The sequence below is a fragment of the Homalodisca vitripennis genome, chromosome 4 (assembly GCF_021130785.1).
Source record: "Homalodisca vitripennis isolate AUS2020 chromosome 4, UT_GWSS_2.1, whole genome shotgun sequence".
Taxonomy (NCBI): Eukaryota; Metazoa; Arthropoda; class Insecta; order Hemiptera; family Cicadellidae; genus Homalodisca; species Homalodisca vitripennis.
In genome coordinates this window covers 44,344,974-44,357,471 of record NC_060210.1, presented here as the reverse complement: position 1 = coordinate 44,357,471, position 12,498 = coordinate 44,344,974, and the positions used below count along the sequence as shown (strand labels likewise).

Here is a 12,498-nt window from a genome sequence, read left to right as displayed (position 1 = left end):
CGAGTGATATTCGGGAGTACCGTCTGCTGCATTAGAAAGCCAGCGTTAATGGTTAGTTCAGAACAATTCCCGCTAGGCGCTACTACGTCATACCCGCTTGAGGCTTTTGTTTATCCACTGACGTGGCCTGGCGCGTCGTCAGTCTGTCTACGACAACAATAATTTTTTTAGCATTTGAAATTTTTTTGGCAATTAAAATAATTATTTGTAAATATGTATATAGTAAATGTCTTTAAAAAAATTGAAATTACTTGTTTTATTTATTCAAAAGTTAGTTTTTAAGTAACACAAGACATGCGGGAGTTTTATTTTTCTTCAAAAAATGTAAGTTTTGAAATTTTTTTTAAAATTAATTACATTTTATAGGAATACAATTTTACCTATCATTTTAAAGAGGAAAGATAGAACTTTCAAGAAAATATAATATCTTATACATAATATTTAACAGTTTTCTAAAAATAAAATGTGAAAAACCAATTAATTTATGCAGACCGGGTTATAAAAGCAGCAAATAGCGGGCCAGACTCCAATGTGTTAGTAAACAATAATGGGAAAATGTTTGCTTCATTTTATTTTCGAACATTTGATGTAAATTTTTATTAAAAAAAAAAAATACAACGTAATAAAACATGATATTTTTATTTACAAACAAATTTACTTAACAGTTAATCTTGTTTTCTCTCAATTTATCTCATCATTAAGGAACAAACATTTTTTTTTGTTTTATTTTAACTAAATACCGTACAGTATTTCTTTACAGCTAGTAATGTATTATACTGAATAAAATCGATTTTTTGGTACTTATTTCTGTTTTATTTTAGACTTTGATTATATCAATTTTCTCAGAATTAAATTCTCTACAATTAATGTTTTGTTGATTTTATGTATTTATTACCAATTTAACAAAGTTATTGTACATCAAACTTAAAAAAACAACATTGTTTCGTGCCCCAATTTTTGCATCTAACCCTGAATCCCCTCAAAAACTACTACAGGTACAGTTCTGAAACCTATTTTATATTAGCTTTATCAGGTAAAAAATACATAAGAATCCACGATATTTATTACTTAATTAACCTTTCCAAAAAGTTCAGTATGGCTTTAGTTTACTCTTTACCCAGGAATTCAGGCGAAATCTTTCGCTAGCCTGTAACTCGCTAACGAAGCGTTTTCGGACCTATGTTTATATAACATTTTTTTCATTATTTTTACTAGTACAATGTGCTGTAGAAGTGGGGGGAGAACTTCATGAATCGCCCTGTATATTACATCAACATTGTCTGTTTCAAAAGTAATTTAGCTAATTAAGGTTATTACTAAAAACTGTTTAATTACATTTACTATTATAGCTAACCTATTATATTTGTGTTCTATTCAATTCCATTCAAATATACTTTATTCATAATTTGTGCATTAATAAATAACTTGTAGAAATGGCATTATTAAACTAATCTAATAAATAAATAAATCCTACGGATAATGCAACTATCTATACTAGGACATTAAACTATGTTTGATTTTATTTATTTTTTTTTTTTTTAAAGGATTAATTGATTGAAATATTAAATTTGGAAAATTATCATTCATTCTAGACATTTTTAAAATAAATATATTTCCAGTTAAGTAATCCTTAATGTTATTGTTGTTGCTCTATACAGTGCAATTCCAAAAGATATATATGAGTGCATGTGAGCAAAATAAACAGAAATAGTTTCTGGAGAACAGAGTTTGGCAACTGACCTGAGTGCAAATAACCCAGTGGATATCTTTCCAAGCAAAGTATGGATGTGCTTATCCCACATTAATGTTCATCCAACATCAAGACCAAACATTTTGTGTTTTCTACTAGTTTACTTTTATGGTTATTTACTTACAAACCAAATTTTTGTTTATTTTTATTTTATCTAGCATAAATATAAATACAATTTGTTTTTCCAAAGTTAAAGTAGTAAATTTGTATTATTAAAATAGCTTAGAATATTGAGAATCTGTGTTTTGCTTCATTTCATAATGTTTTCATGGTTTTTCCTGTTACCATTACATTTGAGTCATCAGCGTATACACAAAGTTTATTATCTTTATGTAATGTGTGCGATGGCAACCCTTTCAGATAGCAAAGAAGTAGTACGGGTCCAAGAATTGACCTTTTCAGTATTCAATATTAAACGGTTTGTAAAGAGGGCTTGTCCCCTGATATCTGATAAAATGTTATTATGTATTGCAATTCAACATATTGCTGCCTGTTCAATAAATACCTAGTAAGCCATTTCAGAGCCATAATCACACCAGATATTTTAAACCCTTTTAATGAGTCCCTAATAATTTATCATGTAACACAGTATTCAAAAGCATTACAGATGCAAAACGTAATTACAGTATATGAAGATGCCTACTACATTATCATCCCAATCTATCACATCAACAAGGTCAATGCCTACTATAACAATCCAACGCCTACCAGCTCTAAATCCATGTTGTTCACTGTGAAACAAATCGTTACTTTCAAGAAACTCAAGTAATTAATTAATTGAAATAAGTCTCTTTCAAATAATTTATATAATGTAGGAACTATTGATAAAGGTCTGTAATTAGCTGGATCTAATTCATTTCCTTTCTTAAAAACAGTTTTCATTTTAGAAACATAGTTTTTGAGGAAACATACTTGAAACAACTTATGACATGTGTTAATGATTTAATAAGGTAACTTACAGATTATTTAATAACTGGCATTGGGATTTCATCATGTCCAGCTGAGTATTATTAGGAAATGAATATGTAATTTTCTTTGTCCCCAGATTTGATATATCATGCTATCAATGCTATCATGCTATATCGTGCTATTGGTTTCATGTGATAATATACAATTACTAATTGGTGAATTTGAAATTAGAATTTTGCTTACTAAATTTATAAAATATTCAAGAAAAAAAATTCACCCGTAGTCTTTGATTTTCTGTAAAACAACTAACTCTCCTTTATGAGTTAATTCTTTGTCAGAGATTTTGGAATTTTTTATTTCATTGTTAATTATTTTCTAATTTTATTTTGAATAAAGGTTTTTTTTGTAGCATACAGGTTTTATTATAAGCTCTCACTCTGTATATTTCAGTAATTGTTTTCATTGCTCTGTCCTATGTCAATCGCAGATTTTGACTTGTAATTTACAAACTTATAATTTCCTCTTTGTCTTTTCCAGTTCAGGTCTTATTCATTTTCTTTTTTTATTATTACTAATCATGCTTTTTAGTAAACTGAAAATACAATTCAAAATAAAACATTAAAATATTATGAAAACATCATAGAGGAGTTGAAAACATCAACGATAGTTCTGCTTATAAGTTTTGCTTGTATGCAAAAGCATAATAAAAAACAAAACCATATTGTTTATTATAATACTAATATAATAAATTAATTAGATTATTAGCAAGTTCAATTAATATAAATAAATATAATTACATATATTAACACTTTTCCACACTAATACCAAATGAAAACACTAAATTTGAAAACATGGAACTATTTTTCATGCTACCATCATTGCTTAGCAGTTTGTCAGGATAATTTATCCATCATGGCAAGCCAAATAAAATCTTGCACAACACTATGAGTTATAAAAATATTGAAACTGGTCTCCATACTTGTCTTGAAATTTCCGTTGATCTATTCTATCCATTGCAGAAGAAACTTTTCTCATCACAGATCTGGAAAATAATTTGCTTACATTAATTATGCATATTTCACTTAGCTCATACTCAAATATATTACATTTGTAACTTATACACCTTTTAACTTCCAAAAGTCTGATTCTTGGAGAAAACAAATAATTTATTCTTATACTTCATGACCCTAGGCTATTATTATATTTCATAGTTTACTGAGTTACCTATCTTAGCCACAAGATACCACCTGCAGCTTAGGATTAAACAGTAAAATGAAGAAAATTATGTTTAATTTCATTGGGCGTGAAACAAACTAGGCTGACAATGCTCAATAACATTTAAAAGTACCAAGATAGAGTCTGTACAACATATCAATAATGTCTAAAAAATGTTGACAAATTACCCTACATACAAAATTTCCTCCTGTGTTGACCCCCAGCATATAATTGTAAGACCAGACCGGTAACATCTTATACGGTCTCAATTAGCCAATTAAAAGTATTAAATTAATTATCAGTGACATATTTTATTTTAATTCAACATAACATTAAATGATTTAATTGTAATAATGAACGATACATATAATGCAGTCAGTTGTACTAGGTTCAGCAATGCAGGTGGAGATATAATTTAATTTAGCATATAATTAAAGTCCAGGTCTGTCACCAGTAAGCCTGGAAACTTTCCATACGTAGAGCAGCTGCGCAGTTAATTTGCAGTAAACAAGCAGGAATGTGTTGATGTAGCATCTCTGTGACACCACCACTCTGGGTGAAAGTCCGTTGTTCTCAGAGCAGTTGTGCCGTGGTTTTGAATGCATTAAACTCACGTGATATCGCTCTCTCCTGTTCTAAATTTGTAACTTCTTAAATTTGTATTAAGCTATAAAATCAATTTCCAATTGTTTAACAAATAAAGTATATTGTTTTGTTTGGTCAACCAAGGAAGAGTTCTTATTATAAATACCTAATTAACCGGGGCTAGAGTACATCATCGCGTCTGAGATCGAACCTACAAAATAAATAATTAAATAAACTAAGTGTGGTCAACGCCACACTCCTGTGAGAAACTCTCTTTAGCATAGAGGGAGATTCCTACCTTAAAGATTTTCCTAAAACTATTAAAGAATGTACATATGCTTCAAATTGAAATTTATACTTTTGATGATTTTTGTCCAAATTCACCAAAAAATAATTAAGAAATGTACTTCCCCTAGTTTTACCTATACTTACCAGTGTTTTACTTATTTTTTAAATTGTTATTTAGTATTTTTATATCTTGAAGAGGCTTATAACAGTGTAATGTTCTATATGGCTAATAAATCATTTCTTTCCAAACCCAGCTAATTTGCTGGGCCTTTATACCATCTGTAGATATTTCATTGTTGGCTGCTTTTACTGTAGTCATCCAATGATAGAAAGGTGTGGAAAAAGCAGCAATGCTTAATACTCATTTAGAAAGCGTTACTGATATTATAACATAAAAAAGCTGCGGATTCACTGAGGTTGAATACAAGTGCTATGAGAGTCATAAGTCATAAGTCATATATTTGGCCATTATAAATACATATTTGTACAATAGGCTACGTCATACAGATACATACAAATAAAAGCAATTAACATATACAGTTAAAACTACCTACAGACTAACTTTGGAAGACTAGACTAGATATATCACTTTTAAAGAACTCGTCAATTTTGTTAAAAAGGATTGTTCAACAGCCAATCGTATAAAATATTTCTAAAAAACTATTGAAGCTACTATAATGAGCAGAAATGTGCAGTCTATTAAATAACCTTATGCTAACAAATTTCATAAGATAATTTAGTTTTACTTAACCCTAGCAAAAGGTACATGAATTTGGTGAGAATTCCTAGTAGCATAAGAGTGAACATGCTCATTGAGGACATAATTATTAACATTATTTTTTGCAAAAATAGTAGGCAAGATAAAATGTATAGATTTATAACAGTTAGTATTTTACTGCAAATAAAGAAGGGTCTACAGTGCTCAAGACAATGGGCGTTTTGTTGAGAATTCTGACTGCTTTCTTTTGAATTATCAATACTTCATTTATACTGCTACAATTACCCCATAATAATAGTCCATATGTGATTACACCTTGAAAAAGGGCAAAGTAAACCATTCTAAGATAGTGTTTGTCTACACAGTGCCTCAAAATGGTACAAGAGATATATGACCCTGCTCAATTTTTTACATACATTATTTATATGAGAATGCCAGGTCAACTTTGAATCCAGAGTGATACCTAGTAAATTAACCACATTATCATTACAATCAGCTTGGACTCTTAAGGAGAAAACCATATTTTGAGTTTTTTCTAAATTCAACAACAGAACATTTGATTTATACCATTCATCTGCTTCATCGATCATACATCTTAGTTTAAGCTCTCTTTCATTTTGATTATTTACTGTTGTAAAAAAAGTGACATCATCAGCAAACATTACTGATTTATAACTCACATTGTACTCAAGATCGTTAAACCATAATTAGAAATAAAATAGGGCCCAGAAACTGATCCCTGTGGCACGCCAAACTTTACCTCAGAAGATTTAGAAAGATTGCCATTAGTAAAATTGTTTTGTTGCGATAACTGAGGTAGGATTTAAACAAAGAATTTTGGAATGCCTGTTACACATAGAATTTAAGTTTTCTCAACAGGATGTCGTGATCGACACAGTCGAAGGCCCTGGAGAGGTCGCATAAAACTGCACAGGTGTCAAAGCCTGCATCGAAACCAGCCAAGACGCCCGAAACAAGTCCCCCAACTGCATCGGTTGTCGACATCCCGGCTCTAAAACCAAAAACTGACTACAACTAAAGAGATTATTTGTTTCAAAATATAAGTTAACCTGGGTTTTAATGATGGCTTCAAAGACTTTAGAAAAAACTGGTACCAGAGAGATAGGCCTGTACGATTTAACACTCCTATGATCACCCTTCTTAAAGATTGGCACAACCTTTGACACTTTTAATTTACTAGGAAAGATTCCCTCTTTAAGCATCGGCATTTAGACACATGGTGAGAGGGGATATTCACTCCACTGCACACCAATTTCACTAAATTATTTGAAACATTTATAAATATCACAGCTTTTGGAACTTTTTAACTTTAAAATTACTTTCACAATATCACTATACTCTATAGGCTGCCAGGCGAAAGACTGATGTAAAGGTAAGTGTTGCACCTCTAGGAGCTCATCTGGCTTTGTATTTGCTGCGGGGATTTTCTCTTGGATTTCATCCACTACCGAAATGAAGTATTCGTTGAAAGAATCAGCATCCGGAGTAGCATGTTGTTGTTGTTTCGGTTGAGTCTCATGTTTTATAATTTGCCACGCAGCTTTGCAAGTGTTGCTTGAGGACTGAATAAATTCTTGGTTAGCATGAAATTTAGCTTGTTTTAGAGCACTCTTGTAATTGATCTTGGCCAATTTATAATTTTTAGCATCCCTGGGATCTTCAGTCACTTGTGAAATATTAAAAAGTGACATAACCATTTCTTTCATTTTTGCCAACTGAGGAGTGTACCAGTTGCGCAGACCTTTAGGTTTATCGGTAATTCTTGAAGTTATTTGTTCTTGAGTTCCTCATTGGCAAATAAATATTCATTCCAGCCTATAAACACATTGTGAAACTTATTATACATTTCTTCAGCACTTAATCCTTTAAGAGTTACACCCCAGTCAATATTCTGTAGACAAAGTTTAAAATCTTCAACTGTAGGCCCAGGTAATGGTCTGAAAGGTCTTTCAAGTCGTTGAAACCTGTGTAACTTCTTTTGAAGCTGCCATTAGCCGGTCATAAAATGTTAAAGGATAAAAAACTGTGGTCAGATATTAAAAGATCAAGAACATTAACGTTGTAGTCTGATGGTCTAATGTTTGTTATTGTGTAGTCAATGCAGGCTAAGCCTCTTGTTGGCCTAAAATTGGAACAATAAAGGCCAGCAGTTCTCAAGAGATTATGAAGCTTTACAGTTGTAGTATTGTTCCCATTTGCTTCTATATTCAGGTCGCCACACAGCACTATGTCAATCTTAAATTTAATCAAATAATCCAGTAGATTTTCCAATTTTTCAAAAAAAATGTTATTGTTTCCACCACTGGGCCTATACAAGGATACTATTAATAACTTTTGGTCACTGAGTTTGGACTGCAGAAACTTCGAATTGCATCTCGACACAAAATTCTTTAACATCAACTTCTTTTACTTTTAGATCTTCTTTTACATAAATACCAGAACCTCCGTGACTACTGGAGACTCTGTAAAATATATTGTAGCGAGTTTGTAACCTGTGAAGTTAAAGAGTTCAAAAATTGTCTTCACTAAGCCAATGCTCCACTATGCACAAGTACCGAGTAATTTATTTCTTTTAAACACATTTCTATTTCTAGGGACTTTGTTAGTCAAGCATTGAACATTTCCAAATAAAGATATTAAATGAATTTCTTGAGATCTTGTCATTATTTGGGGGGTGTGCTAATATTAAATTGTGAACATCATTACTTAAAGTTCTTACATAGGTTGAATTGGCCGAGTTTAGGTTTCTTTTCATCTTGTTGGCTATAGTTTCTAAAAAAAGTTGTGGTGTACTCGCTGTAATGACTGGACTGGTGGATGATGGTAGGGGTGATGGTGTAGGTGCTTCTCTGAGAACCTCTTCAATAGTCACTGGGCTGCTGCTAATAGGTGTTGAAATTTCCTCATGTACTTCCACAACAGCGTCACAATTTGCTTGGCTAGCCATTTTTTCCCCTTTGAGTTTAGATGTAATCCATTGACGAGTGTGCAGCTGTCTCATTGCTTTGCTTACTTCCACAATAGATACATTATCATATTTACTGCATAGCTCTTTTATTGCAATATTAGTTTTTCTTTGCAGTTTGTTAACACTTGACCACAGCGGGAGGTCGTATCTAATTGGCAAGTCAACCAGAATAATTTTATTGTTCCCAGTTTTTTTTTATTGTACTCTCCATACTATCTATTGCAACATCAGCCTCATTTTTAGAGATGTCATTAGAGCCACAAATAATCACCAGGACATCATTCTTGGTTTTTAACTCATTTGTAATATTTCTGTGATTTAGAATTTCACTGCTCCTACCACCTGGCCTCACAAACCCAACAGCAGTTCGGGTTCTTTGATTCTTGTTAATGTACCAAGCCAAAATCTCTCCCATGACTGTCAGAACAAATCAAAAATTTACTTTGGTCATTCATACTAACTCTATTTAGTGTATTGTCAATATTTGCTTGATAGTTACTATCAGTGCACTTCCTCGAGGGTACTTTGTTTTCCCTTGTACTTTTGTTTGAAGAGAGGATGTCTCTTGCCTCTTTCGCAGGCACCACAGTATTTTTTATGCCCTTGTGTTTGGAAAGCTACTGCCCTGATAACATTTGGGATTAGATTATTTCGTTGCGGCTTTCTGGAGATGAACTTAGGGGGTACGGCTGTACTGGAGACGGCTGTACTGGTAGCCATATTAATCTTAAATCCTTATCTAATGTCCAAGTCTAATACTAAATGGCAAGTTTAGATAAAATACTGATTAGGAATATGCTGATTCCTAATTGGTCCTTGGCAAAAGAACTGAAATCAAGTAGCACACTGTTAATCTTTGGTCGTTCTAAACCTAATCATTTGAACATTGTAAATGATCATTAGAAGTCTTGGGTAAAAAAAGTGTTGATGTTGAGGTTTTTACTCAATTCTAATTAACATGTGTATTCTAACAGAGGGAGTAAGAAACATAAAATTATTTATTATTTACACTCAATATAGATTTTTTTAGGAAATTCTGTACCAATTATAAATTATAAACAATTAATATTAAGAGATAATTGTATTTCTAACCATTTATAAGCATTGAGACACTAAAATCTGAGTTTCTGAAGTGAACATTTGTGGATTTGAGATGATCTTCTGTTTATAATGCAGTTTTAGTTTTTATGCCAATTTAAAAGTGGAGCCTCGAATGTGTGACTGACAGTTGTCTAGTGTTCCAACATGTTAGAAAACTAAAATTGTGAGTACCTGCCTTATTCCATATGTATACAAATAACTACAACAAGACATGATGTTGAAGACTTACTTTTTGAAAATCTTACTTTCCAATCTTTTTGTCACCGTATTTTCAATTTTTTTCAAATCTGTTAGCCCAGGATACTCTTTTTTTCTCTTTTTTCTTTTACCCTTTTCAGGCATTTTCAAATCTATCCCTGTAGTTCTCTGAAACATGTTTGCAATTAATTAGAGTCAATACTTAGCACATAACATAAAAATACTTCACTAAATAACAAAATACTTAGTGGAAATAGTCACTCATCAATTCTCAAAACCCAAAACCATTTTGATACTATCACTAGCTCTTCATTACTTCAGGGGGATGGCCCATAAGGAGTCAGTGGAAAGCTACTGATAGCATCAAAAAGTTCAATTTTATATCCTATGTTACTAGAAATGTTTATGTTTATGTTTGTACGTTTACGAGTACAGAAGGTATTAGACAGTTTCAAGACTTTGCAACCCACCTGTATAACTCATAAGTGACCTTAAGCTAGACTGTGTTGTTGGAAGTAGCAGTGTTTATGTGAACACAGTAGAATATTGTTACATTTGACAAATTAATGTGTTATTTTGTTATCTTTCCTACATAATAATATTACATTTAATCCTGACATACAATTAGCTTGTATTCCATTAGGAATTGATTACATTTTAAGGATAAAAATAGCAAGCTCCAACCCAAACATACACAAAAACTATTATCCTGTCACTCTCACTGTCCTACGTATAGCTGAGACTACACTTTTATATGGCAATAAATGACTTGCCTTAATTTCTGCCAACAGTTTTGGATCTTGCCAATCAGGTTTCTCTTGCTGTCGTTTTTCTTGAAGTTTTTGTATTCTCATTGCATCTTTTGGATCAATACATACACCATTTTCATCCCGAGGAACAATTTCACCATGAAATGGGCACTGCAAACGATTATATTATACTTTTCATTCATTTAGAAAAATGTCCCTTGATTATTCTAACTTTTTTTACCTACATTTATCAGCCTTGGAGAACCATACAAACAACAACTGATGAACAGTGTACAGTCTTGGATCTATGCACTTACACCTATCCTATTATTTGAGGTAATTAATGGACAACAATGTGCAACATTTATTGAAGAGTGTCTTCCAAATTACTTAGAAATGTAATTTCATTATTATTAATAACATGTTATAATTATACAAATTCATCATTACAATACACTTATAAGCATAAATTGTAAATAACCACAGTTTAAACAAACTAAATTTAAAAATATCAACCATTAACGAATAAGAATTTAAATGCTAACTGTTTTAATTTACTTCTTATGAATTCTACCATGTTTACCTGTTATGAAAGGTTTTTGAATACACAAGTGATAATATTATAGATCTAGCAAATTTATAATTTTATGTACCAAAATGAACTGCTAAATTGTACTTGGTAACACAATTATTTCATATTTAATAGTTGTTTCTTATATCACGGTATTCACCACCAAGACTATGTGGGCAAGTCTTTTATTAATTTAAAATATAAAATCCCGTAAAAATTGAGAAAAACATTATTTGATAAAAACTTAATTTCATTCCATGAAATATAGTTTATACCTTAAGCCTGTCACGACGAGGGCACAATTTGCCACTAGGCAAACGCACCCTGCAGCTATGAGAGACTGGTGAGAAGTTGCCAGTAAACTCTATCACTCTGGTTCGGAGTGCAGCAGAGCCTTCAGGCACTGGTAGTTCATCCATGCAACTTTCTGACCCCAGCCAGAATCTGTGTCCTTCGGTACTATTTCTGAGCAAAAATATCTTACATGAATAAAGGAATTCAGCAAACTTGGGTTAGATTTTTCAATGAATTCTTATTTTTATTACAGTAAAACTAAAAAACTTACGGAATCATAGTTGGAACAGGCAATTTATCATCTTCCCAGTGATAGAGATCCACGTCAAACGGCAGTTTGGGAGCCAAAGCCAACAACTTTTGCTTACGATCTGACACGGACTGGCTTCCAGTGGATGTGGATGGTCCAGGATCATTCTCAGACTTCTTGGCACTAGCTAACCTGGTCTGTAGAGAAGTGGGATCCTAGAAACGAATAATCTCTGATATAAATCACTTTCCAATACTATATCAAGCAGAGTGGCTACCCAACTGAGATATTGAGAATTTTAAGCACTGGGTATAATCCAGGAATCTTGTAGAACTTGGAAAATCATTAATATAATTTTTATATTCCTAAGAAGTTCTGAAAACAAAAGATAACTTAATTTGAAAAACTTTTAAATGTAGAGCTAATTAATCCCATACATTGTACTTTACAACAATGATTCGTGAAACTGTAAATGAAGATGAACAACATGCAGGGATTAATATCACCATATTGTTTAGCCAGCACTAACAGCACCTGCATTGTACAACAAAAAGAAAGAAGAAAGAAACTTTATTTCTCACAAATAAAAATTACAGATAACAATGTATGATGTGATCAACAATATGTTCTCAATGGCGGTTAATCTAAAACTGACTTCACTGATGTAGTGGCGTTGATATTAGTCATTCCTAGCCATATATTATGTGCACTCTAGTAATTTTAAAGTGCATGACTAAATTATTTATAACATACATCACAGCTTTCCCCTATGTTCCTTGTGTTGATTTACTCCATCGCCATGAGGGTTTATCATACCTAGTAGTGTGAACGATGAGTTTGCTCCAGTTCACCTTTCTCTTAGTGCAGCATCTGAAATCTGA

At 32.0% G+C, this 12,498-nt stretch overlaps 1 protein-coding gene across 2 annotated transcripts in view; it reads right to left on the bottom strand.

Annotated features, from left to right (window-relative positions):
* Positions 1–2,675: 2,675 nt before the first annotated feature.
* Positions 2,676–12,498, bottom strand: part of LOC124359238 (UV-stimulated scaffold protein A-like) — a 36,804-nt gene continuing 26,981 nt past the window's right edge. Inside the window, exons 8-13 of one of the 2 annotated variants that reach the window (XM_046811825.1) lie at positions 11,639–11,832; positions 11,349–11,538; positions 10,527–10,673; positions 9,785–9,921; positions 3,588–3,701; positions 2,676–2,704 (exon numbers count right to left, since the gene is read on the bottom strand). In XM_046811825.1, the coding sequence (XP_046667781.1) occupies positions 3,602–3,701; positions 9,785–9,921; positions 10,527–10,673; positions 11,349–11,538; positions 11,639–11,832 (768 nt within the window). In that variant the 3' untranslated portion in view covers positions 2,676–2,704; positions 3,588–3,601. Of the gene's footprint in view, positions 3,702–9,784; positions 9,922–10,526; positions 10,674–11,348; positions 11,539–11,638; positions 11,833–12,498 lie in introns of both variants that reach the window. The other variant, XM_046811824.1, reaches the window with a different exon arrangement.